Source organism: Buteo buteo, chromosome 14 (assembly GCF_964188355.1).
Source record: "Buteo buteo chromosome 14, bButBut1.hap1.1, whole genome shotgun sequence".
Taxonomy (NCBI): Eukaryota; Metazoa; Chordata; class Aves; order Accipitriformes; family Accipitridae; genus Buteo; species Buteo buteo.
Genome location: NC_134184.1, coordinates 30,431,736 through 30,456,282, shown reverse-complemented (window position 1 = coordinate 30,456,282; position 24,547 = coordinate 30,431,736). Strand labels below are relative to the sequence as shown.

At 46.6% G+C, this 24,547-nt stretch overlaps 2 protein-coding genes, 1 long non-coding RNA gene and 2 other non-coding genes across 6 annotated transcripts in view; 4 read left to right on the top strand and 1 right to left on the bottom strand.

The window, feature by feature from the left end:
- The first annotated feature begins 1,725 nt into the window (after positions 1-1,725).
- TPT1 (tumor protein, translationally-controlled 1) lies at positions 1,726-5,939 on the top strand. Its single transcript, XM_075046179.1, has 6 exons — positions 1,726-1,904; positions 2,171-2,244; positions 2,653-2,843; positions 3,580-3,685; positions 4,179-4,295; positions 5,710-5,939. Exons 1-6 carry the CDS (start codon positions 1,877-1,879, stop codon positions 5,710-5,712), a joined length of 519 nt encoding a protein of 172 aa, XP_074902280.1. The 5' UTR covers positions 1,726-1,876; the 3' UTR covers positions 5,713-5,939.
- On the top strand, positions 5,515-5,644 carry LOC142039607 (small nucleolar RNA SNORA31). The gene has a single exon (XR_012652981.1). It is a non-coding gene; the product is annotated as a small nucleolar RNA SNORA31 (small nucleolar RNA).
- Positions 5,940-6,677: 738 nt separating the features above from the next.
- Positions 6,678-6,814, top strand: LOC142039608 (small nucleolar RNA SNORA31). Its single transcript, XR_012652982.1, has one exon. It is a non-coding gene; the product is annotated as a small nucleolar RNA SNORA31 (small nucleolar RNA).
- An 804-nt stretch (positions 6,815-7,618) lies between these two features.
- Positions 7,619-15,802, top strand: LOC142039541 (uncharacterized). Its single transcript, XR_012652930.1, has 4 exons — positions 7,619-11,761; positions 11,867-12,010; positions 13,268-15,222; positions 15,670-15,802. It is a non-coding gene; the product is annotated as an uncharacterized LOC142039541 (long non-coding RNA).
- GTF2F2 (general transcription factor IIF subunit 2) overlaps positions 15,499-24,547 on the bottom strand; it is a 90,042-nt gene continuing 80,993 nt past the window's right edge. Inside the window, exons 7-8 of one of the 2 annotated variants that reach the window (XM_075046177.1) lie at positions 22,622-22,765; positions 15,499-16,430 (exon numbers count right to left, since the gene is read on the bottom strand). In XM_075046177.1, the coding sequence (XP_074902278.1) occupies positions 16,311-16,430; positions 22,622-22,765 (264 nt within the window). In that variant the 3' untranslated portion in view covers positions 15,499-16,310. The remainder of the gene's footprint in view (positions 16,431-22,621; positions 22,766-24,547) is intronic. The other variant, XM_075046176.1, reaches the window with a different exon arrangement.

The window sequence follows — 24,547 nt, the reverse complement described above, 5'->3', positions numbered from 1 at the left end:
AACTCAAGTTAAATGGATGCAAAACCCGGTCATGTCAACACTCCTAGTCTCATTTAAAGCTTTTTCAACTTGATATTGATTTAGCTTAACTCCACATCAAACTGGTATTCGCACAGGAGCCTTGACCTATTTAACTGATGCATTTTTAAATAATATCTCCCATTTCACAGCTGCAACTCTGAATATAGACCTACAGGCAAAGCAACCTGAAGGTCCACCTACTTTAGCAGTTGTGCCAAAGGTTTTCTACCCTGGCTCCAGTAAATTGAGTCAACCGCTGAATTTGTAAGAGGTTTCAATACCACTACAGAAATATTCATTTTTCTAGAACAAACTCTTCAAAATAAAACCAAATTGAAGCACACCTACTAACTGGATGTTTTTAGCTGCATATTACACTACGGAGAGGGAGCCAAATGTTCCCCTGTCACTCAACCCACTGCTAAAGATGTAAGTTGCTCTTTTTCTACTTTGGTTTGTAAAAAAGAGGGGCTATCTTTTATCAAGCCAGCCTCCACTGAGAAAAAAACAGGTAAGCTTTTGGGCAGAAGCCCCTTCTTCAGGTCTGAAACAGCACCAGCAGTCTTGAAGGTGAAGAACAGCAGAGAACGACTTACAAATTTAATTGGATTACGTAAGCAGCTAGACTATCTATAAAAAAAAAAAAAGGGCACTGATATCTGGAGCAAAGGAAGGGATAGCAGGGGAGGAGGAGATAAAAGGTGAGCTCCTCTGGCACACACAAAGAAAGCAATGAGTAATTTACTGCTTGAGGAGGGTGAGGAAGAGGGACTTGTACCCTGTGCCCTGGTGTCTCTGTCAAGTCTGGGATCGTTAGCAGCATTAAGCATTTTAGGTCCCATGATGTCCTTTGAAGGTATTTTGTCAATGTCCCCTAAGAATCAGGGTTCAAGGGAGGTCTGCATTTATTTCAACTGTGGCAGGCTGCTGCAGAAAAGTACGTGCAAGGGGGGGGAAAGGAGGCCTAGGTATTACTGTCCTTCTGCCTTTCATCTCGACCCCAACGGCTGGGCTTTCATCTCACTTATCCGTGGAAAAATAGGAAAGATATACCTGCCCCAACCGGTCCTTTCACAAGCACAGCAGCGGTGCCTCTGAACGTCCCGAACTTGATTTATCTGCGGGAGTAGTAACAGGAAGAGTCTAACGGCTTCTTAATTATTTGTCCATTAAAAAACCACCAGCACGTATTTGGAGAAGGCACAGCGCTCGGGACAACGCATACACACCGCAGCCCTTCTGAGGCGTCAGGAGCTCCACAGCGAGCGAGCGAACACAGCCCACGTTGCAGCAGTCGCTACAGACGAGGGGAGACCGTAGCGAGACAACCTCGGAGGTGAGAAGGCGGCGGCTAACGCGCTTGGCTGCCAGGCTGTCAACGGAGGGAGTGACACAGCGAGACCCTGGGGACGCCTGGGAAAGGCTGGGAGCATTTCTCCTCACAAAAAAAAAAAAAAAACCACCACCAAACAACAAAAACCCTCAAGCTTTGTGCCAAAAGGTTACACCCTCCTGGGCTGAGGGGAAAGAGGGACGCCGGCTTCGCCGGCTCTGTGAGGGGAGGGCGGCTCGCGCGGCGCCCTCGCGCGGCCGCTTGGGCGGGAAGGCGGTTGGTGGCGTTCGCCACCAACCGCCTTCCCGCCCAAACGGCCGCGCGAGGGCGCCGCGCGGCGGGCGGGCGGGGCGGGGCGCGCATGCGCGATGACGCGCCGCGACGTGCCCGCTATATGAGCACCCGGCAGGCGCTGACTCGGCCCTTTCCGCCTCGCTCCCGCCCAGCTCTCGGGTCGCTGCGCAGGGACCCGCCGCCGCCGCTAAATCACCACAAAACGCCCTTCTTTCCCTTCCCGCCGCCATGATCATCTACCGGGACTGCATCAGCCGTAAGGATCGGGGAGGGGGAGAAGACGGGCGGTTGGGGGGGGGGGGGGAAGCGCTTGGCCGCGGCCTGCGCCCGGCCGCTGGGCCTGGTGCTGCCGCGCATGTGCAGTATGGGCGGCTGAGGGGAAGGCGGCTGAGGGGAAGGCGGCTGAGGGGAAGGCGGCTGAGGGGAAGGCGGCTGAGGGCCGGCCCGGGGAGGTGGAGGTCGGAGGCTGACTTGTGTGCCTTGTGTTTGTCCCCCCCCCCCCCCCGCCCTTCTTCCTCACAGAGGATGAGATGTTTTCCGACATCTACAAGATCCGGGAAGTGGCGAACGGCTTGTGCCTGGAAGTGGAGGGGAAGGTGAGTGACCTGCTCGCCCCCGGGGAGGGAGAGGGAGGGATGCGGGGGTTTCGGGGCCCGGTTGCTGCGTGGAGGTAGGATGTGGGGGTTGGCTTCGCTGCTGGAGGTTTGAGAGGGGCAGATTCACCACGGCCTGGTGCTTGTGGCCAGGGCAGGGCCGGCCGCTGTCAGGCATGAGAGGGCACGGGGCAGCCAGGCCGGAGTAGAGCGCCGGCGGTGTAACGAAGCTTCGGTCGGGCACCGGGAGAGGTGCCTGGCTTAAGAAATCTGCGCTCAGGCTGCAGTCGGGTTCCTTGCGCTTAACTGTGGCTCTGAAGTCATGCCCTGCCGTCAGGTCATAGATGTGTAAGAGCGGTAGCGTTAAGATTTTTGCAGAGCCGTTAAGTTTTTTGATGTCTCTAAATCTAGATGGTCACCAGGACAGAGGGTCAAATTGATGACTCTCTAATTGGTGGCAATGCCTCTGCTGAAGGTCCTGAGGGAGATGGAACAGAAGCCACGGTCATAACTGGTGTTGATATAGTAATAAACCACCACCTTCAGGAAACCAGCTTTACAAAAGAATCCTACAAGAAGTACATCAAGGACTACATGAAAGCGTAAGTGTTGATAAGCTTTTTCTTCAAATGGGATTGCAAAATTTTTAGGCTGCTGAGATTTTAAAAACGGCGTTGAACTTTATTCCTTGTAGGTGTTAGTTCTGGTACAGGTGCCAAACTGGCTGTGAACTGCAGTAATGTCTTAATACTTGGCAAAACTGGAAGTCTAAAGAATTGATACTGGAATATCTAAGTTTATCTTGGCTGGGGCAGAGGACCTGATCACGTGCTTTGGATATTATTTGTAACCTTGCTGTTTTCTTTTGGATTTCTCTGTGCCAAACATTCATGTGGAAGGGAGTGAGGTGGAGAAGAAAAGCTTCCTGAAGCTTTTCTAACTTGATACTTTAAATGTCCAAAAATAGTATGTGTGAATGGAACTTTTTGCTAATTCAAGGTGTAGTTTCTGCTACTCATGGTTCAGTGGGTTAGTATTAAAGGTGAAAACAAACACTTTGTGATACTGATGGTGCTCTTGGTGCTGTGAAAATGGCTTGCTAATTCTTGTCTACCGCTAGCCTACAAGTAAAATGAGCTTGATAGGAGCGGCACACATTGTTCTGCTAATTCACTAGCAAAAATAAGTTAGAAGTGGGGGGCTTGGAGAGGGAGAGGGGGAGGGGCAGCAAAATCAAACAGTTTGACTGCTAGTAACTCTTTCTGTTACGGTGTGATGCTGCACAGTGAAGTTACATAAGCTAGAACATGTTTTCAGAGCTTTTTTTTTTCCTTCCAGAATCAAAGCCAGACTTGAGGAACACAAGCCAGAGAGAGTAAAGCCTTTCATGACGGGGGCTGCAGAACAAATCAAACACATTCTTGCTAACTTCAAAAACTACCAGGTAACGAAACTCGCGTTTCCTTATAGCAGTATTGCAGTGATGCAAGCTGCGATTCGTTCAGCAGATGAACCAGCTTGTTGAGAGTTTTGATGGCTCCTGTTGTGAGGACACCTAACTTGCCCTTCTCTGAGAGTATTAGGGGCTCTGAGAGTCAGGGAGGAGAAATAGCAAAAGACTTAGGTGTTTGGGGATGTCATTTCAGCTTGCCATGCTTATAGTTAGCTACATTTGTACTTGCCACCATTTAGGAACTGTGGAGTTAAAGACTTGAAAGATGGATCACTTTGGCTGCTGCTGTGTCTTGCTCTGCTGTTCATAGCAGTGTGGTAAAGTTACATGGTACTGAAATGGACAAGCTGCAGAAAGCAAAGTCCTGCAGCTGGTCAGGGGGGCTTTTAAACTGAACTTGGAGATGTTACAGCTTGTTTGTATAAAAAGGCACTTTCTCCTGGTAATAGCTCATTAAATGTCTCAGTAACACATTTCTCTGAAGTTCTTTGTAGGAGAGAACATGAATCCAGATGGTATGGTGGCTCTCCTGGATTTCCGTGAGGATGGTGTGACCCCGTATATGATTTTCTTTAAGGACGGCTTAGAAATCGAGAAATGTGTAAGTACTGACCTGAATTGGATGAATGCGCCTAACTGTGATTAGCTCTTTCAATGCATCACTTGTTCTGTCATATCCCTCTTAAAGTTGAACAGTAGCTGCCAGTTTAAAAACTTAAAGTTCATGTAAGTACAGCCTAATTGCTGCTTCGTGTTACATAAAGTGGCTGAAGCTTCCCTTGCACACTATTCAAAGGGGACATAGTTTCACTGCAATGATTCATGGTGACTTAATGGCTGAGAAATGCAGAAAGAATTGCCTTGGAGAGATGTGTGTAATTGGTAATGGTTTTAAACTATTAGATGAAAGATAGTGTCCTTGGAAATGGAGCACTTTTGCTCTGGATCCCTCTTGTGGGGGTTAATTCTGAAGTACCTTACGTGGTCAGGTTCCGTCTTCTTTCACTTAGTGTGATGCCCTTACTTTGTTATGTGAGAACTGTCTGTTTAAATATTGCCCTAAATTTGGGAACACGGTAATACTTGGCCGAGTGCTTAACCTTATTCTATCTGGAATCTCCAACTGCCCGAGCTCAGACAGCTCATGTGGTCTGCTTTATCTTTAACTACTCTATCTTGGAATGTGGCTGCAATGAAACACTATTTGGACCCCAACACTTGCATTTTTTGGCTTATTCAGGGAGCCACGGAATTCACTGCAGACTAGCAGTGTGGGATCACCGATTGCTTTGCCCAGTCATTGTAGACTTACGAAGCCTGTTTATAGCCAGCTAAATTTATCTGTAAAGCCTCTTGCAGGCTTGCTGGTATGAAAGTCATGTAAAGATGAACCAACTTCTAGAGCAGAGCAGTGGCCCAACTAAAGGAATACTTTTATTGGCCAAAACAGGCACACCGCCTCCTGCGTGTCCTGGGCCCTAGAAGAGGTGGTCACCTGGAAGGTGCCTCCTCGGAGCAGAAGCTTGTGTGCATCTCCCCTACTCGGACAGACCTTTTGGATGTGTAACTCCATTTGCTTCAAGATGGAGTAAAGAATTGTAGCAGGGTGTTCCAGTGGGCAAAAAACTGTTCCAGCTTCTTGGTACAACTGTTGCAAGAAATAGCATGTATATTGTAAGCTTTAGTACTTGTTTAGGATGTGCTCTTACTTGAGGGGAACTCTGGAACTTGGTGTGTCAAGCAAAAAGGGTGTGAATGAGTATCTTGCCTGGCTTGCTCAGCAGCTGATGCCAGTTGCTCTGTACGATTATAAAAATGATCAGCATCCTCTGATAGACCATGAGCACTCTTCCTATTGCTCTCTGGTTTGCACTAAGATGCAAAAATAACTTCCTTGCGCTTTCTGCCTGCCTGACTGTGGCAGCTCAGATTGAATTAGGGAATACACAAATAAATTGTAGAAACTTAGCGTGACTGTCATGACCTTGAACTAACACTTGCTACTCTTGTTTCAGTAACAAATCAAACAGTATGGTTTTGGATCACTTGTCTTCATAGCTGGCTGCTGTTTCTTCTTCATCGGCACAACACCAGGAATCGGCAATGTCTAACAACTGGACTGATGTCATCTTGAGCTTTATTCACTTATTTTGACCCTGATTTGGAGTGGAGGCATTGTTTTAAAAAAAGAAAAAACCAAACATCTGTCATGTAGGTTGTCTAAAATAAAACTCATTTAAACCCATTCTAGGTGATGCCTTTTGGTCTATAGTGTGTTTCTTAAGGTGACTTGCAGGAGAGGTTGCAGCAAAGTGTTTGTCCACGGATCTGGTACTGTCACTAGTATAGCCTGGCCCTAGTGCACCACAACTTGACTGTCTCCAGACAGACTTCACGCGGTTTCTACCTGTGGCGTTGGAGTGCGAGAGCAGGCTGAGGTCAATAAGGCAAAGCCCAAGAAATGTCATCGTAATGGAGTGGACCACCTTCATCTTTCATGCTTGCACAGAGACTTGCCTCTGGAAGAGATACCAAAATTAATTAAAAAACAAAACCAAACCCAGAATGGAATGTGTGCTGTTCAAGCTGAGCTTCTTTATCAGACAAGGACACTTGAGTCTGTCCTCAGTTGTAGTATGACTTCAGGATCAAGGTAGGAGGATGGATGGAACAGGAGTCTTAACACCAGCACTCTCTCTGAGCCCAGGTACTGGGAACATTGTGGGGAGAGGGTGAAATGCCTATGTTTTCCAACACAGGCCGGCTGTGGTACTAGCTCCTTTGTATTTGACAGCTGTTTAGGAGCAGACTAACTAGAACTCAGTCAAGCTGCAGGATTTTGGGGTTTTCTGTACTTGGGGAGAGAAATGCCAGAATGGCCTAGCCCTGTCCTAGGCTTACCCCAAGGCAGGTGTGTGTCTGGGCTTGAGCCTTACCTGAGCTGTTATGATTTCAATATTCCTGCTGTGTTGCTTGTTGGGAAACGCATCTGTTTGACAGACCTGGAGCAAACGGCCGTTGCTTCTCTGGTTTCTTGCTGAGATGCAACAGTAATGGGTTCCTTGCGCTTTCTACCTGTCTGACCTTGTGGCAGTCTGGATTGAATAAAGGAACACAAAACGCCGTTGCAGAGCCCCAGCTGGGGCTGAGGGGGTTTATGTCACTGCTGACAACACGGAGGTGTGTGCCAGACCAGGGTTGTTGCCTTGGACTGTAAATCATTAACTCTTCTTACTGCAGTGGTGGCAGAGGTACAGGAGGTTAAGGTGCCTGAAAGGGGAGGGCGTGACCCACTCTTGCCAGCTGTTGATCTGTGAGGCCTCAGGCTTCCATGTCAGAATTTTGTTAGCATTTTTGCTGTCTTGTGTCAGTTTTTGGTCCCTGGTGCTGGAGGGCTGAGATGGATGCGGCAGCAGGCTGGGAGGAGGGAGAGAGTCTGTGGAGGTGGGGGTGGAGTGTGCCCTAGTTATCTCGGAGGTTCCTGTCTGGTTTAAACACACCTTATTTTAATTCTATGGGAACTTCATTTACATAGCGCTTTTTTTTTTTAGCTTTCCCAAGAAAGGGTCTTGGGCTAGCTGTGCTTCTGGCTGAGGTACAATTTTGGTGTAATTTGAGCAATGTAAATCAGTGCTCCTCTGCCTTCACCCAATGGGGCTGAAAGGCAGGGAAGCAGGTTCAAAGCCTAAATAAAATCACTGTGAGCCAACTCTGGCTTTCCTTGCAGAGTGTTTGTTTAACGGGGCCAGGTGAGGATGTTTTCTTACCCTTCCTGTTGCATCTTTGTTAAAAACGGGGAGCCTTAAAGGAAGAGGAGAGTAAGCACTTGCTTAGCTTGAGACTTTTTGCTTCACAGTGGAGTAAGGTTAGTGTGGGCAGGGCAGTGCTCGTATGCCTGTGCAGCCTCTAATACCCCTGGCTGCCACCTCCAGTGACTCAAAAGTGTTTAAAAACTGAGGGGAACTGGTATGTGGGAGTGAAAACAGCTCTTCTCCCCCCTGCCTGGCTGCTTGGCGAGTTATGCCTTGCTGTTGGGTTGGATGGCTTATGGCAAATTGCGTGCCATCCTGTCTGTACTCCAGGCTAATTGGGATACTTAATTGGTGTGTGCAAACATGCCTAACTAGTGGGTTACGTGCTCCTCTCCATCTCTTACGCTTTTCTGTGTGGCAGAGCCTCTGATGGGAAGTCTCCCTTCAGCCTGTTGTAGGAAAGTGTCAGTTCAAAGGCTCTTGAGATGCAGGATTTTGTTCTGTTTGTCTCCAGCCAGCTGCAAGAAAAGGGGTTTCACTGCTGGCTGTGCCATGCTTCCCAAAAATGTATTGCTGCCTTCAGTTTCTCGGGGAAAAGGGGCAAGTCTTGCTGCTCTCTGGTGTCCAGGCACCGGGGAGGAGAGGTTAAACCCCACTTGATGGCAGGGAAGGACCGTGGCAGTGACAAGCAGCAGTCTCAGCTGAGCTGCTGTGGTAGCTGCCGGCAGCGGAGGCAGGGTGAGGGAAAGTTGGGATCCGGCTCCTTTCCTTGGAGTTGCCACATACTGTGAAGTGGGAGGCCTGTGGCTGGTAAATGGACTTGTCAGCAGTCTGTGACGCAACTCCGAGTTAGAAATGAAGTCAGAGTACTTCCTTGTAAGCCAGTTCCTCCTCTTCTGGCCCCTCGTCATTTCAAGCAGCTGTTTTCTGGGTCCACAAAGCTGAAGTGATTTGAGAAGACAAGGCTTTATACTACCGTAACACTACAGCTTTGGAGTTGCTAAATTGATAAAAATCCTCCATCATAACAAATTATCCTGGTGCTGCTTAAACACAGCCTGAACTGAAGGACAGTGTTAGAAGCTCTCCCCATCTTGTTTTAAAATGTGCTTATCAGGCTTATATCTCACATTCCTGGAAAGACATTTTCTGTGGCTGGAAGGGCTGCGGAGCTGGGAAGGATCCAAATAGCTTTTCCTCCTGAGCCTCACAGAGTGGGTTAAGCGGCTGGGTAGAAACCTTTCCTCTGCCGGCACAGGGCCAGGAGGTGGCTCCTTGCACCCGCCATGAGCCGGCTGCTGGCAGGGGAAGGAAGCTGATTGATTGCTTATAAAGAGGGGAAAAAACCTCCTCCCTTTTTAGTTTTCTTACTTTTGTGGTTCAGGAGCGATGTCTTGGGGCTGGAAGAAGCAGCTACTGCACTGGGCACGTGTCCCACCGTCCCCTTGGCCTTTCACCATCCCACCCCACTGCTCTCCCCCTTTGTCTCACAGTTTTGCTGCCCCAGATGGGTGCTGGGAGAGGTGCTGGTGGGGCCAGGGAGAGCTGGATACCCCCATTGCCCCCTCTTGGGTACCCAGCTGAGCCAGCCCAGCTCCATCCCTTGGCTTTGCCCACTCAGCGTGGGCAGGGGGTGGATGTCAGAGCCCAGGTGGATGCCAGAGCAAAAGGAAAATGAATGATGTAGGGAACAGAGTTGGGTTTGTTCTGGTTTGGGGTTTTTTTTCTGCTTGGTTTAGCTCAAGGCCAGGAGGGATTTACTGTAAGCTTAGGACATGGTTGTTGTCAGAGAAGTAAAATTAGATTATTTTTCAAATAAGCTGTAGAAAAAAAAAATAATTAAAAAAAGCTGCAACTTGCTTCTTTCCCTTAGCAACTCTCTGTTGAGCTGGCTCAGGCTGGCCTGCTGCAGTCCTGGCAGTGATTTCAGTGACAGCTGTCTAGGGATGATGTTTTTATTAAACAGTAATAGTATCTGCATCAAGATACCTCTGTTTTCTTGCATGCTGCTGCTGGCTTGGAGCAGGTAAGACGCCTTCCTCCGCTCCCACGGACCTCTGACTGCGCTTCAGCTCTGCAGCTGCTTCCCTGGGATGCGGCTGTTGTAAACTGGGATGTTTTACCCTGCACCAGCCAGCAAGTAAATCTCCACGTCAGCGCTAGCCCACAGCGGGAGAGCAGCAGTTAAACACCATGTTCATTTAGCTCAAGAGATAAATGTTTCGGTAGGAGAGGAAAAAAACCAACTAGCCAAGCCTGAAAGTCTTTGCTATAAACAGCCCAAAATCCATTGCCAGGAGCACAACCGTGCTGGTTTGTGGTCCCTGGGCTTTGGCTGCCTTTTGGTTGAAGCTGCAGCTGGAAACTTGTGCAAAGATCACAGCCAAGTGGCTGTGGCCAGGGCTTGGGAAGCTTTTTTTTGGGTGCCAGCAAATGCTGGTGACCCTGGAAGTGTGTTCTACAGGAGGGCAGCAGGATGTTGTTGAGGATGTGTGTAGCTGCTGGGTGTTTTTGAGCCATTAGAGCTGCATTCATCACCTTCCACTTCTGGCAGAAAGGAGCCAAACACCCTAGGAGGCCTTTTTAGACTATTTTGGTGTGTGATATCAACCTTGCCAGCGAGGCAGGGGCTGAACGCGGTGAGAAAAATGCTGAGCAATCATTTCTCTGCAGCCCTCCCGATATCCTGGGAGCAACCAGCAGTGGTGGGAGGAAGCACTGCTGGCATTTCGGAGAGCAGCCCCATTCCCTCCCATCCTCGGCAAGGTGCGGGCATGCCGGCAGCCCTGCCAAAGCAACGCAGCTGTTTTTGATTTTTATAGGGATCGTCCAAAAAAATAGATGTCCGGAATGGATTTAAGGATTAGCTTCCCAAATTCTTTGTAATAGAGTAGTTGAGAAAAGGCCACGTAAAGCTGGATGCTCCCTCCCGGCTCGCTGATTCTCCCGGGGCTGATTTTTAAGCTGAACGGGCAAGATAGCAGCTGCCTGCAAGTAAAAGGGTTTCGTGTTCACGGCCAGCTCGCTCGCTGCGGGTCGGGCAGCTTTGGGAAGGATGCGCAGGAGGAGAATCTCGGGGTGCTCGGGCTGGTGGACCCCGCGCAGATGCTGCCCTCGGTGCTTGCAGCATCTCCCATCGCCAGAGTTTAAATAGGGTCTTCCTAAGGCTGGGCTTGGCCGGGTGATAGAGGGAGGCTTTTCAGGAATCCATGCTGGGTTTTATGTGAGCCTCTCTGGAAGAAAAAGAGAGACCTTGAATTAGATGTGTGAAGCCCAGGGAAGGTTGGTCTCATTTCCCTCCCCCAGTGCTATCAGCTCTCCCACCACAGACTGGTGGGGGCAGCTGGATGGGTGCAGGCGCAGGCCCAGGTGGCTGAGGATGGACTTTCCATCGTTTCCGTCATGGCTTTTAATCAATTCTTTCCCCTTGCCTGTTCCCCTGGTGCTCAGTACTTGGTTATCCGTCTGAAAGCCTTCCCTGTCTCCCGGAGGTGTTCAGGTCCCCATGGAAATCCCACTTCCAAGAACAGGCTCCAGAGGTAAAACTAGTTACTGGAGGGAAAAAGAAACAATTGTGCTCCTCCTTTCAAGATTGAAACCCCACTACTGGAGCTTCTCCCTTCTATTTATTTCCCTGTAATTGCAAACATACTGGCTGCAAAAGCCCAAACCCCTGTGTAACACCCCTCTCACGTGGCTGCACTTCTCCAAGGCAGGCATTTTGGCTGAGGTACTCCTAAGACCGGTACCAAGCAGCTCCTTGCAGTGAGGTTTGCCGAGCTGGGCAGGAGAACAGGGTTGCTGGAAGTTGAGCTGCTGGTGCTCGAATCTCGCTCGTCAGACAAGCCCTGGGTGCGGTGAGCTGAAGCGATGCTCAATGCCACCTGCGTTCATTGACCCCTCTGGTTTACAGGTGCCCCTTGTTTCCCATCCAAAAGTATTTATCGATTCCTTATTCCAAAAAAGCAATGAACTGAAAAATTTTTTGAGTTTGATGAGAGAGCTGAAGGTGGAAAAGTTTGACCTTCTTCAGCCAGACAAGAGATGTGAACCTTAAGATGCCTGCTGCAGCACTGGGTGCTGAGCTTTTCTGGATAGGGCGTTTTTTGATCTTTCCCATTGGAGTTTGTCATCATTGTGCAAATAATTAAACACTCCCCGAGAAAGGCTGAGCCCGCAGCCTGGTAGCCAGACAGAGTCTTGGTTAGAAGGGCCAAGAGAGAGTCCTTCGGTCCTGCCACCGGTATGAGACATGGGGCAGGTTGTACCTGGCCACAGCTCTTTGAAAAGCCCGAGAAGCAGAACTATCCTCCAGGTGAGCCTGGAGCAATGGTCTGCTCCGATAGCGCGTTAGCGAGAAAAATGATTTGTTAGGAGTCAATAAATCCAGTGACTAATGAAAATGCCATCCTGGTGACAGGGACACGTGAAGGTGGGTGGGCATCGCTGACACACGCAGGAGGTACGTTCGGCTGGAGCCAACTCCAAGCAGCTGGTGAAGACGATACGTAGCTGACTCAAAGCACGGACGACATTTAGGGAGCATCCACTGGGATCACAGCAGGTAGTGAGCTGCGGTCCCACTCCGAGCTCTGTGTTAAAGACGTGGTGTCAGCAGCAGAGGCCTCGTAGCCACGTAACTTGGTGCTTTCTGTTCCCATGCCTCTGGCAGTCCTGCCTTTCCCACCGGCAGGCAGATGTTTAGAATCATAGAATATCTTGAGTTGGAAGGGACCCATGAGGATCATCGAGTCCAACTGGGACTCAGCTGGGAAGTTCTTCCTGGCCCCTGGGAAAACTTAGAGTCATTAAGTTTGGAAAAGATCTCGAAGATCATCAAGTCCAACTGTCAACCCAACACCACCACGCCCATTAAACCATGTCCTAAAGTGCCACGTCTACGTGGTTTTTGAACACCTCCAGGGATGGTGACTCCACCACCTCCCTGGGCAGCCTGTTCCAATGCCTGACAACCCTTTCAGTAAAGAAATTTTCTCCTAATATCCAATCTAAACTTCCCCTGGTGCAACTTGAGGCCATTTCCTTTCATCCTATCACTTGTTACTAGGGAAAAGAGATTGACACCCACCTGGCTACAACCTCCTTTCAGGTAGTTGTAGAGAGCGATAAGGTCTCCCCTCAGCATCCTCTTCTCCAGACTAAACAACCCCAGTTCCCTCAGCCGCCCCTCATAAGACTTGTGCTCCAGACCCTTCACCGGCTTTGTTACTGTTCTCCGGACACACTCCAGCACCTCCATGTCTTTTCCTTTAGAGCCATGAGCTGGCCGGGAGCGGAGCACGGCACGCCGTTACCAGCCTGTCCCATGCTGGGTTCAAATCCAGCCTCCGCTCCTCCATGCAGTAGTGGGAGCCTCCGGGCACCCACCTTCTCACCCACTCCCAGCCCGCTGGCGTGGGGATGTCTGATCGCTGCCGCCTTGCGTCGGCTCAGGTCCGTGCCGGTACCGCCTGGCCTTCCTGAGTATGAATGTTCTGATGATTCAAAGAACTGGTCATTTGGGAGATATAATGCTAGAGTGTAGATACGCTTTTAATCTCATTTAATGGCATTTAGCACATTGATACTTCTGCTCGCGCCTATGGGACTTGCTCGTGGATCAATGTTTTGACCACTAACATTCAAGAACATCTGCACAAGCAGAGTTGAGCAGCGAGCAGAGACGGCAGCACATGGGAAGACCAGCAGGGAATCAGTGTTCATCACTGCTGAGAGTTCAGAGTTTAAATTAATCTGAATGTGGGGGCCGGGGAATCAAGACTTGAACGCCTACAAGCCTCCTCCTCCTCTCTTTCGGCAGATGGTAATCCTGCTAACAGCACTTGCCTAAGGTCCCCCCGCAGAACAAGCGGAGCAGAGCCGGAGAGTTTTTGCTGGTTATTACGTGCTGGATCCAAATGAGGTCGCCCCGAATGCTAAATCATTATCGCAGCCTCGCAGGCAGTTTGACCGGTCTCACAGTGCCTTCAGCTACTGCAGAAGGGAGAACAGGGGGCCCACGGCAGTGTGTCTAACCCTGCCGCGTCTGTCTCTAGGGCAGTTTGTGCTGTAAGACCCCGTGGCTTGGCTGCAGGCTGGATGATGACCTGCCGACGGCACCTAACAACTCCGTCTCCGTCTTCACCTCGTGCTCCCACCCGGCAGGAGCCAGCAGAGTCCCTGAATCCACGGCACAGGTCCTGGTGTTGGCACAGGAGAGCAGCTTTCATCCCCTAGGTCAGCATCTCTGTGGGCTCGTTGTGCCCTTCTCTCACGCCACATGGATTTTGTGGCTGCTTTGGGGGCTGAAATTCCAGTTGCACCCTAACAAGCTAGAAAGCCTTTAAAATCATGCAGGAAGCAGATAAAAAAGTGCTTCACGAGCTGCCTGGCTTCTGGAGGGTCCACTGGGTATCTTTTCTTAGTTTATCCTGGCATAGTGTTTCCTAGTTCCGTTTCTTAGTCCCATTTTTTGAAATGGAGTTTCCTCACTGTCCCATTCCCCATTTTACCTTGAAAACTGGTGCTACTCCAGAGAAGGCTGCAAGTGAACCAGGGCACCTTGGCTTTCCTCAACCTTTCTACTGCTCGTTGGTTGAAAACTCCATTGCTCGTTTACTTCTGGCACTCTCCATGTTTTTAATGATGCCCATTAAGATCAGTTTTATTGTAAAAAACATAAACCCCAGAAAAAATGGTGTGCTCGGTACACTTTGCATTGCTCCTAAGTAGAGCCTATTTACCCTGTCCAAAGGCACTCTGCAGATCAATAACATACCTACTTAGATCTAGCTTTTCACGCTGACTGATTATGTCCCTCTCAACTGAAGACAAATTGGGAAGCAGTATTCTCACATGAAACCCAAAATACAAGCAGATCCAAAATACCTTCCTGCTAAGCTAATCCTGCTGGCGATCCCACTAAAGGTAACATTTCCCGTCTGAAATGGCACAGTCATTTTTACTTGTGGCACTGAATTACACCACTACTAAATCAGGATTGAACAGCATTGTCCTGCACGGTTTGAGAAGATCACGTGAGGGGCAACACAAGGGAGAAGCTGACCTCGACTTTCTAGGTACCTTAGCTGCTCAAATAGGATATGAATGCAGCAGAGGAGCCCAGCTCATGAAAAGCAAGAGTTTTCATCCCACGCACTTACGAATGCAAGTCTCTGCAGGACTCGAACAGCGCGAGGAGGACGGCAATGTGTGCAGGCTCCGGCTATTGCTGAGGAGCACAAAATGTACCGTAGCAAGACACGAAAGCTGATTTCCTGGGTTCCTCTCGGCATCCTCAGATATCTCCTGCAGCTGTCAGCAAGCTGGGTCCTGCTCAGAGAGCCCGAGGAGATGGGAGTCAACGGCAGTATTTATGAAAGCACACACGCTTCCCTGGAACGTGATTTGCTTTTCCAAAAGCCTCCGTAGTCCACCTCCTAGGAACTGGACACTTCATGCCAGGGAAAGCTGAGCACCAGCAGGAAGCATATCTCTAGCGAGATACTTACACAAACAATTCTAGGAAAAATGAATTGAGCAAAATTAAAATGTGTGACTTACGCGTAAGGGGTCAGAGTTGTTTTACAAAGCTCCGAAGGCATCTGACCCCCCTCCGAATCTTTCATTGCTTCCAAGTGGATGAATAATGGAATGTTTGCTTTTCACGCAGACCAATTATTTTATTACTATGTGCAGAAGTGATGCACACATCTGAAGGACCTGAGGGAATGTGAAAGTTGTGCTATAAAATCTCACCGTCTGCTTCATTTACAGGTATGCTAATGAGTTTTTTTCCACTCTGCTTTCTTTGCTCTTTTTTTAACAGAAAAGCTTTGAGAATATAATTAAATAGTCCTGCCCCATCTCCCTCCCTGCTCCCCCGCAAAAAGGATGCTGAATAGACAACCCTTGCAATGTACATTCCAAAAATGGGGGAACAGAAACACGGATCCATTAAGGAATCTTCCCCAAAACACATGGAAACCCAGTGGCAAAGCCAGCAATAAAAACATGTTTTGAAAAAAAAACTTCATACCTATGCTACCTAACTCACAACATGTGGTCAGTCAATAATGTAGAACATTGTGTGGTAAAAATTAAAATAATGGTTTTATTGATATGCTTAAACATGAAACATAGGTAACATCATAAAAAACAAACAAAAGATAAATCTATTCCTTGATGTACCTAATAGACAGACGTTTCATTTTTTTTTCTCAGTAATCACCTGGAGGGGATTGTGGTCTTCCCACTGACCTGCATATCAAACAGCCTTCGCTTTAGGGTTTTTTTTAACTGTCTTGATTTGTTCCCATGGAGCCTAAGGACTGTGATGAGCACCGCGGTTATGGCTGTTTTTCCTAAAGCCTGATCCCAAAAGAAGCATCATGTCTGTTCCACCCAAACACTGCACAAAGCGTTGTGCATCTCTGCAGCCTTCCAGACGAAGCCCTGACAGATCCCAGCAGAAGTGAGGGTATTAACCTGGTTCTACTGGAATGCAAAACCACCAAGTTACGGGTTCCTCTGGGACACATTTTCCTTCAGCGTCATCGAGGCCTGGAAAAGCCACAAAGCTATCAAGAAAAACTAAGATCAGAACTCAAAAGATTTCTAATAAAGATAAATCTAATACAAGTTTCATCTATAAATATTTTTCCTGTCAAAAGACAAAACACTTATAGAAATGTACAAGAAATATTCCTTGGAAAAAAAATGAAGCTACGGAAAATTACAAACTATCAGCTGCTTTAATTTAATTTGAACCTTGCAGAAAATTGCGCTGTGCTCAGTCCTGTCTGTAAACCCACCACGGTTCCCTCAGTGCAATCAATCTAATTCTCTCTTTGTAAACGCTTTTGTTAATCGCTCTTATCTTCTCCTTGGTAGTGCCGGTATTCTGGCTTCAGCTCCCATGTGTTTTTGTGGGTCCCCTTCACGTTGTAGATGCCTATTTCTCTTAGAATTTCTTTCAAGTATATCTGAAAGGAAACAAAAAATTCAAATTATGCAGGCAGGCGATTGCCACAATTCCTATACGATGTCGCGCGATCTGCTCAATCCCATCTACTGGCTTCATGAAAACGACTCGGTGGACAGCAAGGCTGGCCGATCGGCACCGATCCGTGCCGTAACGACTCTGTGACGGTCTTCAACCCCCAGGCACCAAGAGGTATGAGAGCAGCCCGGGTCTAACGCCCGGCACAAGCCCCAGGGATGCAGCAGGGAGCACCCAAGCCCCAGGGGTGACGGCTCCCAGGCAGTCCCGGGGTGCGGAGAGGCAGGTACTAGCTAGAGGGATGCTCCACGGGCTGCCGAAACGAAGCTCCACGAGGGTGTCATCGCACGCATCTTCCTCCTGTTGGAATTTCTCCACCTAAGCTAAAAGGTCTTGGCTTTTCGTCTGGCTTGGGCTGGGATTATATTGAAACTCCTTGCCTTATTCAGACCCCGTCAAAGCCCCGAGCTGTTGGTTTTCATGCCGTTTTGCAAAGCTTTAAGCATTTTATCACGGCCTCGTTTTTAGAGAAGAGCTGAGTAGGTGCCAGAGAATTTTCTAATACATTAAAATATTAAGGCTAGGAAGAGAAATAAAAAAAAATAAAAAGAAAAGCTATGATACCAGTGGTATAACCTTTGACACAAGACAGCTCACTTATATCACCCTCCTCTACTCTTTACAATAAGCACCAGTAATTTGTTTCATTTTTCAAAGAGCCGTTTGCCTGCTTGTTTGTTTAAATATTAATTGGGACCGACTTGAGGGGATTGCCATGGCAACCGCAGACCACGGTTTAAGAATCCCCACATTAAATTTGTAATTGCTTTAGTTTGGCAATTTAATCCTCTTTGAGTGCCTATATTGAACTGGAGTTACTGGAACCCTTGTATTTTCTGTACCTACAGTTCCACTAAGTGAAAATATCAACATACTCCAACTCATAATAAAAGCAAATATTTGTTGATGACGTAGGAAAAAAAGAAAGGCCGATTGCCTGGTCTCTTCCTTACACTCCTCCCATTTTTCTGCTAAAAGGAAAAGTTAGGAAATAAATAAAAAGTATATTCTCAGTCAGTAAAAAAAAGTCTCTTTTAGAGAAACCGATTTTTTCTCTCCAGGTACACATCAAGAATTTACAAAGCAAAAAAATCCAGATCCCACGCTAACAACAATACTTCATTTGGACTCACGTAGCAAAGTGGTTCTTAAAAACCTCTCTCCAAGCAACGAGGGGTGTTTAAAAGACCACTTTGTCCAACAAGTAAGAAAGGTGACTATACACTGCGTATACAAACTAGTTTCTTGGGGTCTCGTCTTCGACCAAAGCGGCTGCGGGCAGGAGCCGTGCGTGTGGAGCAGGGGGTACATTTTGCACAGCGGGGACGGCTTTTCGGTTTTCGAGGGTGCCTGATGCAAACCCCAGCAGGTGGCAGCAGGAGATCAATATACATCTCTCAGCACACTTTCCCACATCCCATCTATTGCAGAGATGCTGTCATTAATTGAGAGTCAGGTACCAGAGACAAACCTACTCACTACAACAGCAATTAGTGTGCGAACGGTTTCGTACGACAACGCCGCTGTTGTGCAATGCGTTTTTTAAAAGGTGATGAAAACAAGTGAAAAAGCGATTTCTACACGCGTACGTGTAGACGTGGGTACCTGCATATCCGCTGCTTTGTTTGCAATCCTTGTGCACGCACGCAAGGTAGCTTTCAGTAATGTCCCTGACAGGCACTTCAAAAGATGGCAGAGTGGGTGGAAAGAACACTCAGATTCAAGGTCAAATTCTGCTCTAGACCACACGGACAGATTCATGAGAATTGGACAAAAAGAAAATAATCGCACCGAGTCCCCCGAAGTACATCTATGCGCGGTTCCCGGGCTCAGAGACGTAGTCTGCGTCGGGGAAGCCAGGTCACCAGGCGTGAGGAAGGCGCGGGGCTCAGGCAGAACAAAACTCCCGCGGCTGCGGGCTCTGCGGCTCTTTGGGTTGACATTTTGCACGAGGCAGTTCTCGCCCCTTGCTACTTGCTCACGCCTCCAAACCACCCACCCAGTTAAATGGAAGTTAATTTTAATTTCAACTTGTTTCCAGACCCAATTCCCCAGGCAGTTCTGCTTATCTCTGGGCAAAACTTCCAACAGTTTTGATTCAACAGCGTAACAAAATGAAATAAAACCAACCCAAACCGAATAGCGAGGTAATGTCTGTGCCACAAGTAAGGGCACTTCAAGCTGGGACCGTGAACTGCAGCAGCTGAGGATTTGCAACATATTCCTATTTGCCACCTCTGCTGCCGGGGGGAAACAAGCAGCAGTGGTTTTGGGGAGGAAAGCTGACAGCGTTAACCCCAAAAAATCACTCTGCGTGCACATACAATGCCGAACTGTTGGAGCTTTTAGACCATCACAAATCAGGGATAATCCGGCTGCACTGTACCGTATTTGAGTTCGAGTGGCTTGATGAGATGCGTTCAGGGGACGTTATGATTTTTCCTGCAGGATCACTTCTCCTTCCAGAAACCAGGACCCTCCGCCTGCCTCTCCGCTGTGCCGAGTTGGTCTATACATCTTGAAGCGTACTACTCGGTCTGATACTATACCATCAAAAGAAACCTCCCACCTCCTCCAGTGATGCCAAATACTGAATTTCAGAGCCTGGTGAGCACTAATGCCGATCCCACAATTTCTTCTCAGAAAGGGATTCAATATGTTTATATACACGTAAGTCTAACACAGAAGCTAATCTGTAGGTAATCTGTTTGTACATTTAAGGCATCCTCTGCTCTGTTACACCTTCCCTTGTGATTTTTTCCATAAAAAGTGAAATGTTATTATAGAATTATGGGATAAAAGTTTCTGAGACAGGAGTTAAGTTCCAAGCTCTGAAAATCCTTCTGAAACTTTGAGGGAAGAAAAAACCCCACACTTAGGATACTTAAGCTGAAACAAAAGAAAAACCTGCAAGCAGTCTACCCCATTTTGAAAAAATACAGTTCATATTAGACCACTGGTTCCATACTGGTTCCATTCTTCATAAATATTTGGTTGCTCACATAAAAAGCGTATTATGTTCTCAGCCATTAAGTCCAAATCTAGAATTACTGCAATATTTTCAGGGAGCGCTCAATACTTACATCTGAGTAGGTGGCAACAGGTTTGCCTACTACTGCAAATTGTTATTTTTCATTAAAAAGAAAAACAAATAAAACCAGATTTCCCTAATATAACAGTAGTTTGCATTCAAAGTAGACTTGCTTTGTGATTTCATGATTGCAAAATAAAGATGGCAGCAATTTCCCCTGTAACACGCAACATATTCTGTAGCAAGGGTTTACTTTACATTTACCATTACATAAGAAAAATACCCTTATTTATTTGTTACTTCACTAACGAAGACGTTGATTCCCTTAGACAAATGTGTTTTAAATATTATTAGCCTATGATGTAAGCACCTAGAACTTCATTTTAATGGGAGCTGAGGAAAGAGAAGCAGCAGCTGCTTTTTTTCCTCACATCTCAAAATAACCTCAACATTTAGAAACTCAGAAGGGAAATTACATACCCAGACAATCTTAGACACTATGACAGAAAAGAAAGCAGTGAACACTCAGCAGAGATTAATTAGCAGCCAACCTCTGTACAGCATGGGGAAAGCATGCCTATTCACCTGTTGGCATTTTAGATTTTTTTTGTCAGGTATAGCTGCTCTGTGAACAATAAAGTCACAGTGGGCATTAGGAACAGATACTTGATTTGCAGAAAAAACCCCGAAAGTTGCACACCAGAGGTTGAAGTCTGCAGCACCAGGGATGCTCACACACGGAGCGAACACTGCCTGAGCAGCAGGAACCAAGGGAAAGTATTTTTAAATGGAAATGGATGCCGTTAGCAACTCCCTACAGAAGTTTTTAATGGGAACCCAGATGGGAAATTAGGATAGCTTTAGATACGGGTAGATGATGTACTGAAAGATAGTTTTGGATTTATTGCCATACTGGCTAGCCAGTGAATGAAGAAAGGCATCAGGAAGAGGATTTTGGACATTTATTTTCTCAGGGTATCCAGGTCTGAGGAAGCTGGATGGGCACCAACACCTACAGTGAAACCCCAGCTGGGAATGAACAGGAAAACCCTAACTGTCCCACACAGCTCGAAACTGAGACCGCAGAGCCCATTCAGGGGAAGAGGGTTTAATGGTTTGATTAATCTGAGGAGCCCTATGGGACTTTTAGCCATCAGTAGAGAGACTCAAATAAACAGATGCAAAGATATAGCTCAAATAACATGCGATGTTAGGTCAAATTAGTCTACAATTTCCTTTTAATGTATCTATTTTACTACAACAGTTGAAAAGAAAAAGGCTAGATTTGCGGAGATGAAAGTACGCAGCACAGATCTACTATGCTACGGGCGGAATATATTGAGGAGCATACGGTGACAGCAGAGGTATATAGACAGGCATAGAAATTCATCAAAAATGTAACAGAAGTGTTCATGTGAGGTGTTTTGCTCTATACATCTAATCTAAAACTACCCTATACATCTAATCCTTAGGGCAGCGACTAAGACAAAAATTGGATTAATCTTGCCCAACTTTTGGTGCTTAATGAAGAAACTTGTGTCAGAAGCACAGCTTTTCCAGGCTCCTTTGAGCTGACATAGAGAGACAGGTACATTCAAGAGTTAAATCACATCATAGGAGGAAGAAAACTTTTGCTCTCCCATGGCCTAAGTGGGAGTTGTGGGTGACTATTTCTAGCTGAAGTCATGCTAGACAGGATAAATCTGCACCTACTTACTTCAAAATGATTGAGATAGTGACCGTCACACCTATGTCTTACAAACCCCCCCCCCCCAAACTTAAAATTTGCTTGCCACTCCCTCCATATCTTCTTCCTATTTCTTCCTCCTCCTCAGCTCCCATGATCCACACACTTTCTCTGCCACACAGATAAGGAGCTGACTCATTTGATGAATGGAATAGAGGACACAAATACATTATCCAACTAGTTTCTTCCAAGGTACTAGAACACCGTGAACCTACGTGCATTTGAACTGGGTAATGTCTTTGTGCAGCTTCTTAACCAAACAGATTGTGCACCTTATACAAATCCCCTGATACAGATCCACTTAATTCTAAATGTGAAGTGAGCAAAACTATTAAGCATCTTCATTTTTTCCCCTCTTACAGAGGAATAATTTTTTCCATAGTCCAGCTGTCACTGTTCCTTCTTCTGCCTTAGCTCTAACAACTTTTGAAATTGATGCTCCATTTAGACTCAAACATAATTAAGTCCCTTTAAGTATTCTGAAAACTGCAGCTGGGTTGAGGATAGATGTTGAAGTCAGCAGTGAAAAACATCAAAAGCACTAGAGATACTTCACGTCCCCCTGCTCTGGCCTGGTCTGCCTAAGGAAAGCTTGAACACGGGAAGAAGGGAAAGAACTGGAAAGTTAGGGTTCATAAAGGAAGGGGCTGGCAGACACTGCAGGATAACAAAATCATCACATAAGCACACGTCTTCATGCTTTTCTTGCTTGTGTATCGTAACAGTGTTTAAAAAAAAATCAAAATAAATCCCAAATATCAAACCCCTAAACTCTTAGTCTAAAAATTATTCTATTTGTAAAGGAAATCAAGTGATTTTGGGGGTGTTGACATGATGCCTGAACTCCTAAAGTGGATAATGCGTGCATTTAATATTAATTCCACGAAACTAGACCCACAGAAAAAGAGTAACCCCTGTTGCTATGCCAAGGTAAAGTTCAGAAACTGGAGGAAGGACTGATCACTCACAAAAGCTCTCTGCTGCCGACAGCAACAGAGCTAGGCTGTTACTTCAGTGAGGACAGGAGTAGCATGGGAGACATTAGAGCGTTACAGAATTTGTTTTCTAGTATTAAAGCAAACCTAAATAAGAAAGAGACCATTTAAGTTACTTAAACCACCTCTGTCAAGAAAAAGCATACTCACTGCAATGCTTGGTATCCTACACAGTTCTACAATGGCGAACTTAAAACTTGATGATTTCTGTTTGTTGTAAAACATATTTAGAGAGCTGTTTCAAAGGCATATAGTATACATTGAACTATTTTCTGGATAAGAAAAATATACACAATAGTAACTACTGAAAATGGTTATATTACAAGACTACTAGTACATACCACCGGCTGTTTGGTTATGTCCACCAGGTCTTTAATGTTGTAATACTGATGTTTCTCAAAGGCTGAAAAAAGCATGTCCAACACTTGTTGTTTATCAGCTCGGGCCCGTTTTCCATCTTCTTTCTTCTTCTTCTCATATTCAATCTATCAGATACAAAACATGTTTTAAAGGCATTCATATGTAACGCTGTATAATTCTTAGTGCTGAACATCAAGACATAAAAACCTCTTCTATTTAATAAAACACTGTTCAATGACTCAGTGCTTTTCATCTGCAAAATTTTCTTTTGAGCATTCAAATGTTCTTTTATGAACATAAACTAAGTGCTTTGTCCTCAGCACAATAAGCTTTTCAGATATGTATCTCTGCTTTAACCAGTAAAAAAAACCCAGAAACAGAGCCTGCCTGGTGTGCCCAAACCTGGAGAGAGAATTCATATAAGTACAGGAATCCAAACCGAGACGGTATTTTCACTCCACCTCTGCTGACACCAGCTTCTGAAGGATAATGACAAATATCGACCAACCTACAAATTGCCATACTCAGGGAAAATCCACAGACCAGCATGGCTACATCCACAACCGTAACAACCACCTGCCCAAAGGATGCTCAAATGGCCCTCGGCCGTCGCCTCATCTGCTCCAGAAACAGCACTCAAGGCAACCACTCCATCAACATAAAACCAAAAAACCCTTCACGCAAGTAGAAGCAGGAAAAAACCTTCCACGCAAGTAGAGGCCCCTCGTTGCCACGCATCATCCTGTTTCAGAATCTGTATTAAAAAGTACTTAACTATTATACGCTGCACAAGACGAACACGGATTTTTGCAGAAACTTTTATCGCCTCCAAAAATACTTGCTGTATTTCCTCAGATTCATCATCAGAAGGAAGATTTGCACAGACCAGCACACCCCAAACAAACCCCGATCACCGCAGGGCACCAACCGCAACATCTGCCAGCACATCGCCTCATCCATCCCCAGTACCACCCTCGATAACGGAAAACCATCAAGCTCCTTGGAACCAACAGAGGTCACGCAGAAGGTAATATAATTCACGTAATCATCAAGTGCTTTCAGGCAAACTGCGTGGGTGAATCCGAAGCGGCACAACGTACAGCAGGAGAGATGCACGTGATCACTGAGGGACACGCGCCTGGCTGCCAGTGGGATAATTTTGTATGGGAGTCGTTCAGCCTCTGCTGTCTCAAACCTGATCCTCAAAAGGAAGACCTTCAGGGAAGAAGCCTAGAAATGAAAATTCACAGTTCTACTGGATACTAAAAACCTTATTTTTAAGGAGAGAGATTAGTTTTATGGCACAATATATTTTTTCCTGTGTTTCCTTGCCAGCTAACTCCCTCCTACTCTCCGAGTGAAAATAGCCTGTCTCTTGGTATCTGTCTCAAAGTGGCTAAAGACTATTACCACCTTTGCCATTGCTCACAGTTCTCTGGCCAGCCAACTTTCTTTTTCAAATCCTGAAACAAATGTTCATCATTAAATTGAACGCAGAATTCCCAACCTGTAGCTTGAAGTCTGTTGCTTCTGCTTAAAATCTAAGATGGGCTTGGGCAACCAAATACTTGTCTGCTTTTCCAACTGTATGTTAGTGTTATAAAAGATAAAACCTCTCCACACAAACCCACACAATTGATTTTTACCCACTAATACACTTTGGTGTAATTATTTAACTCTTTAGCCTCTGCATTTAAAACAATTAATCTTCAAAACAGTAATAGCTTTGCAACAAGAGCAAACTGTAGCATCAGGTAAAACAGCTTCATGGTACATCACCTCGGTTGCCATGGTCTACAGCAGAACTGCTACGCCAGAGAAACTAGAGTAGGAACATAAATCAGGACGTTGGCCTTCCTATAAACAATAGTTTGTCAAAACATTTGCTTCTTCTGAAAGTCCGACAG

Bases quoted from the DNA above. Each gene is read 5' to 3' on its own strand.
- TPT1 (XM_075046179.1), top strand. From the start codon at position 1,877: ATGATCATCTACCGGGACTGCATCAGCC. The intron at 2,245-2,652 runs GTGAGTGACCTG...CTCTAAATCTAG, and splicing joins GCCTGGAAGTGGAGGGGAAG to ATGGTCACCAGGACAGAGGG. The intron at 3,686-4,178 runs GTAACGAAACTC...ATTTCTCTGAAG, and splicing joins CTAACTTCAAAAACTACCAG to TTCTTTGTAGGAGAGAACAT.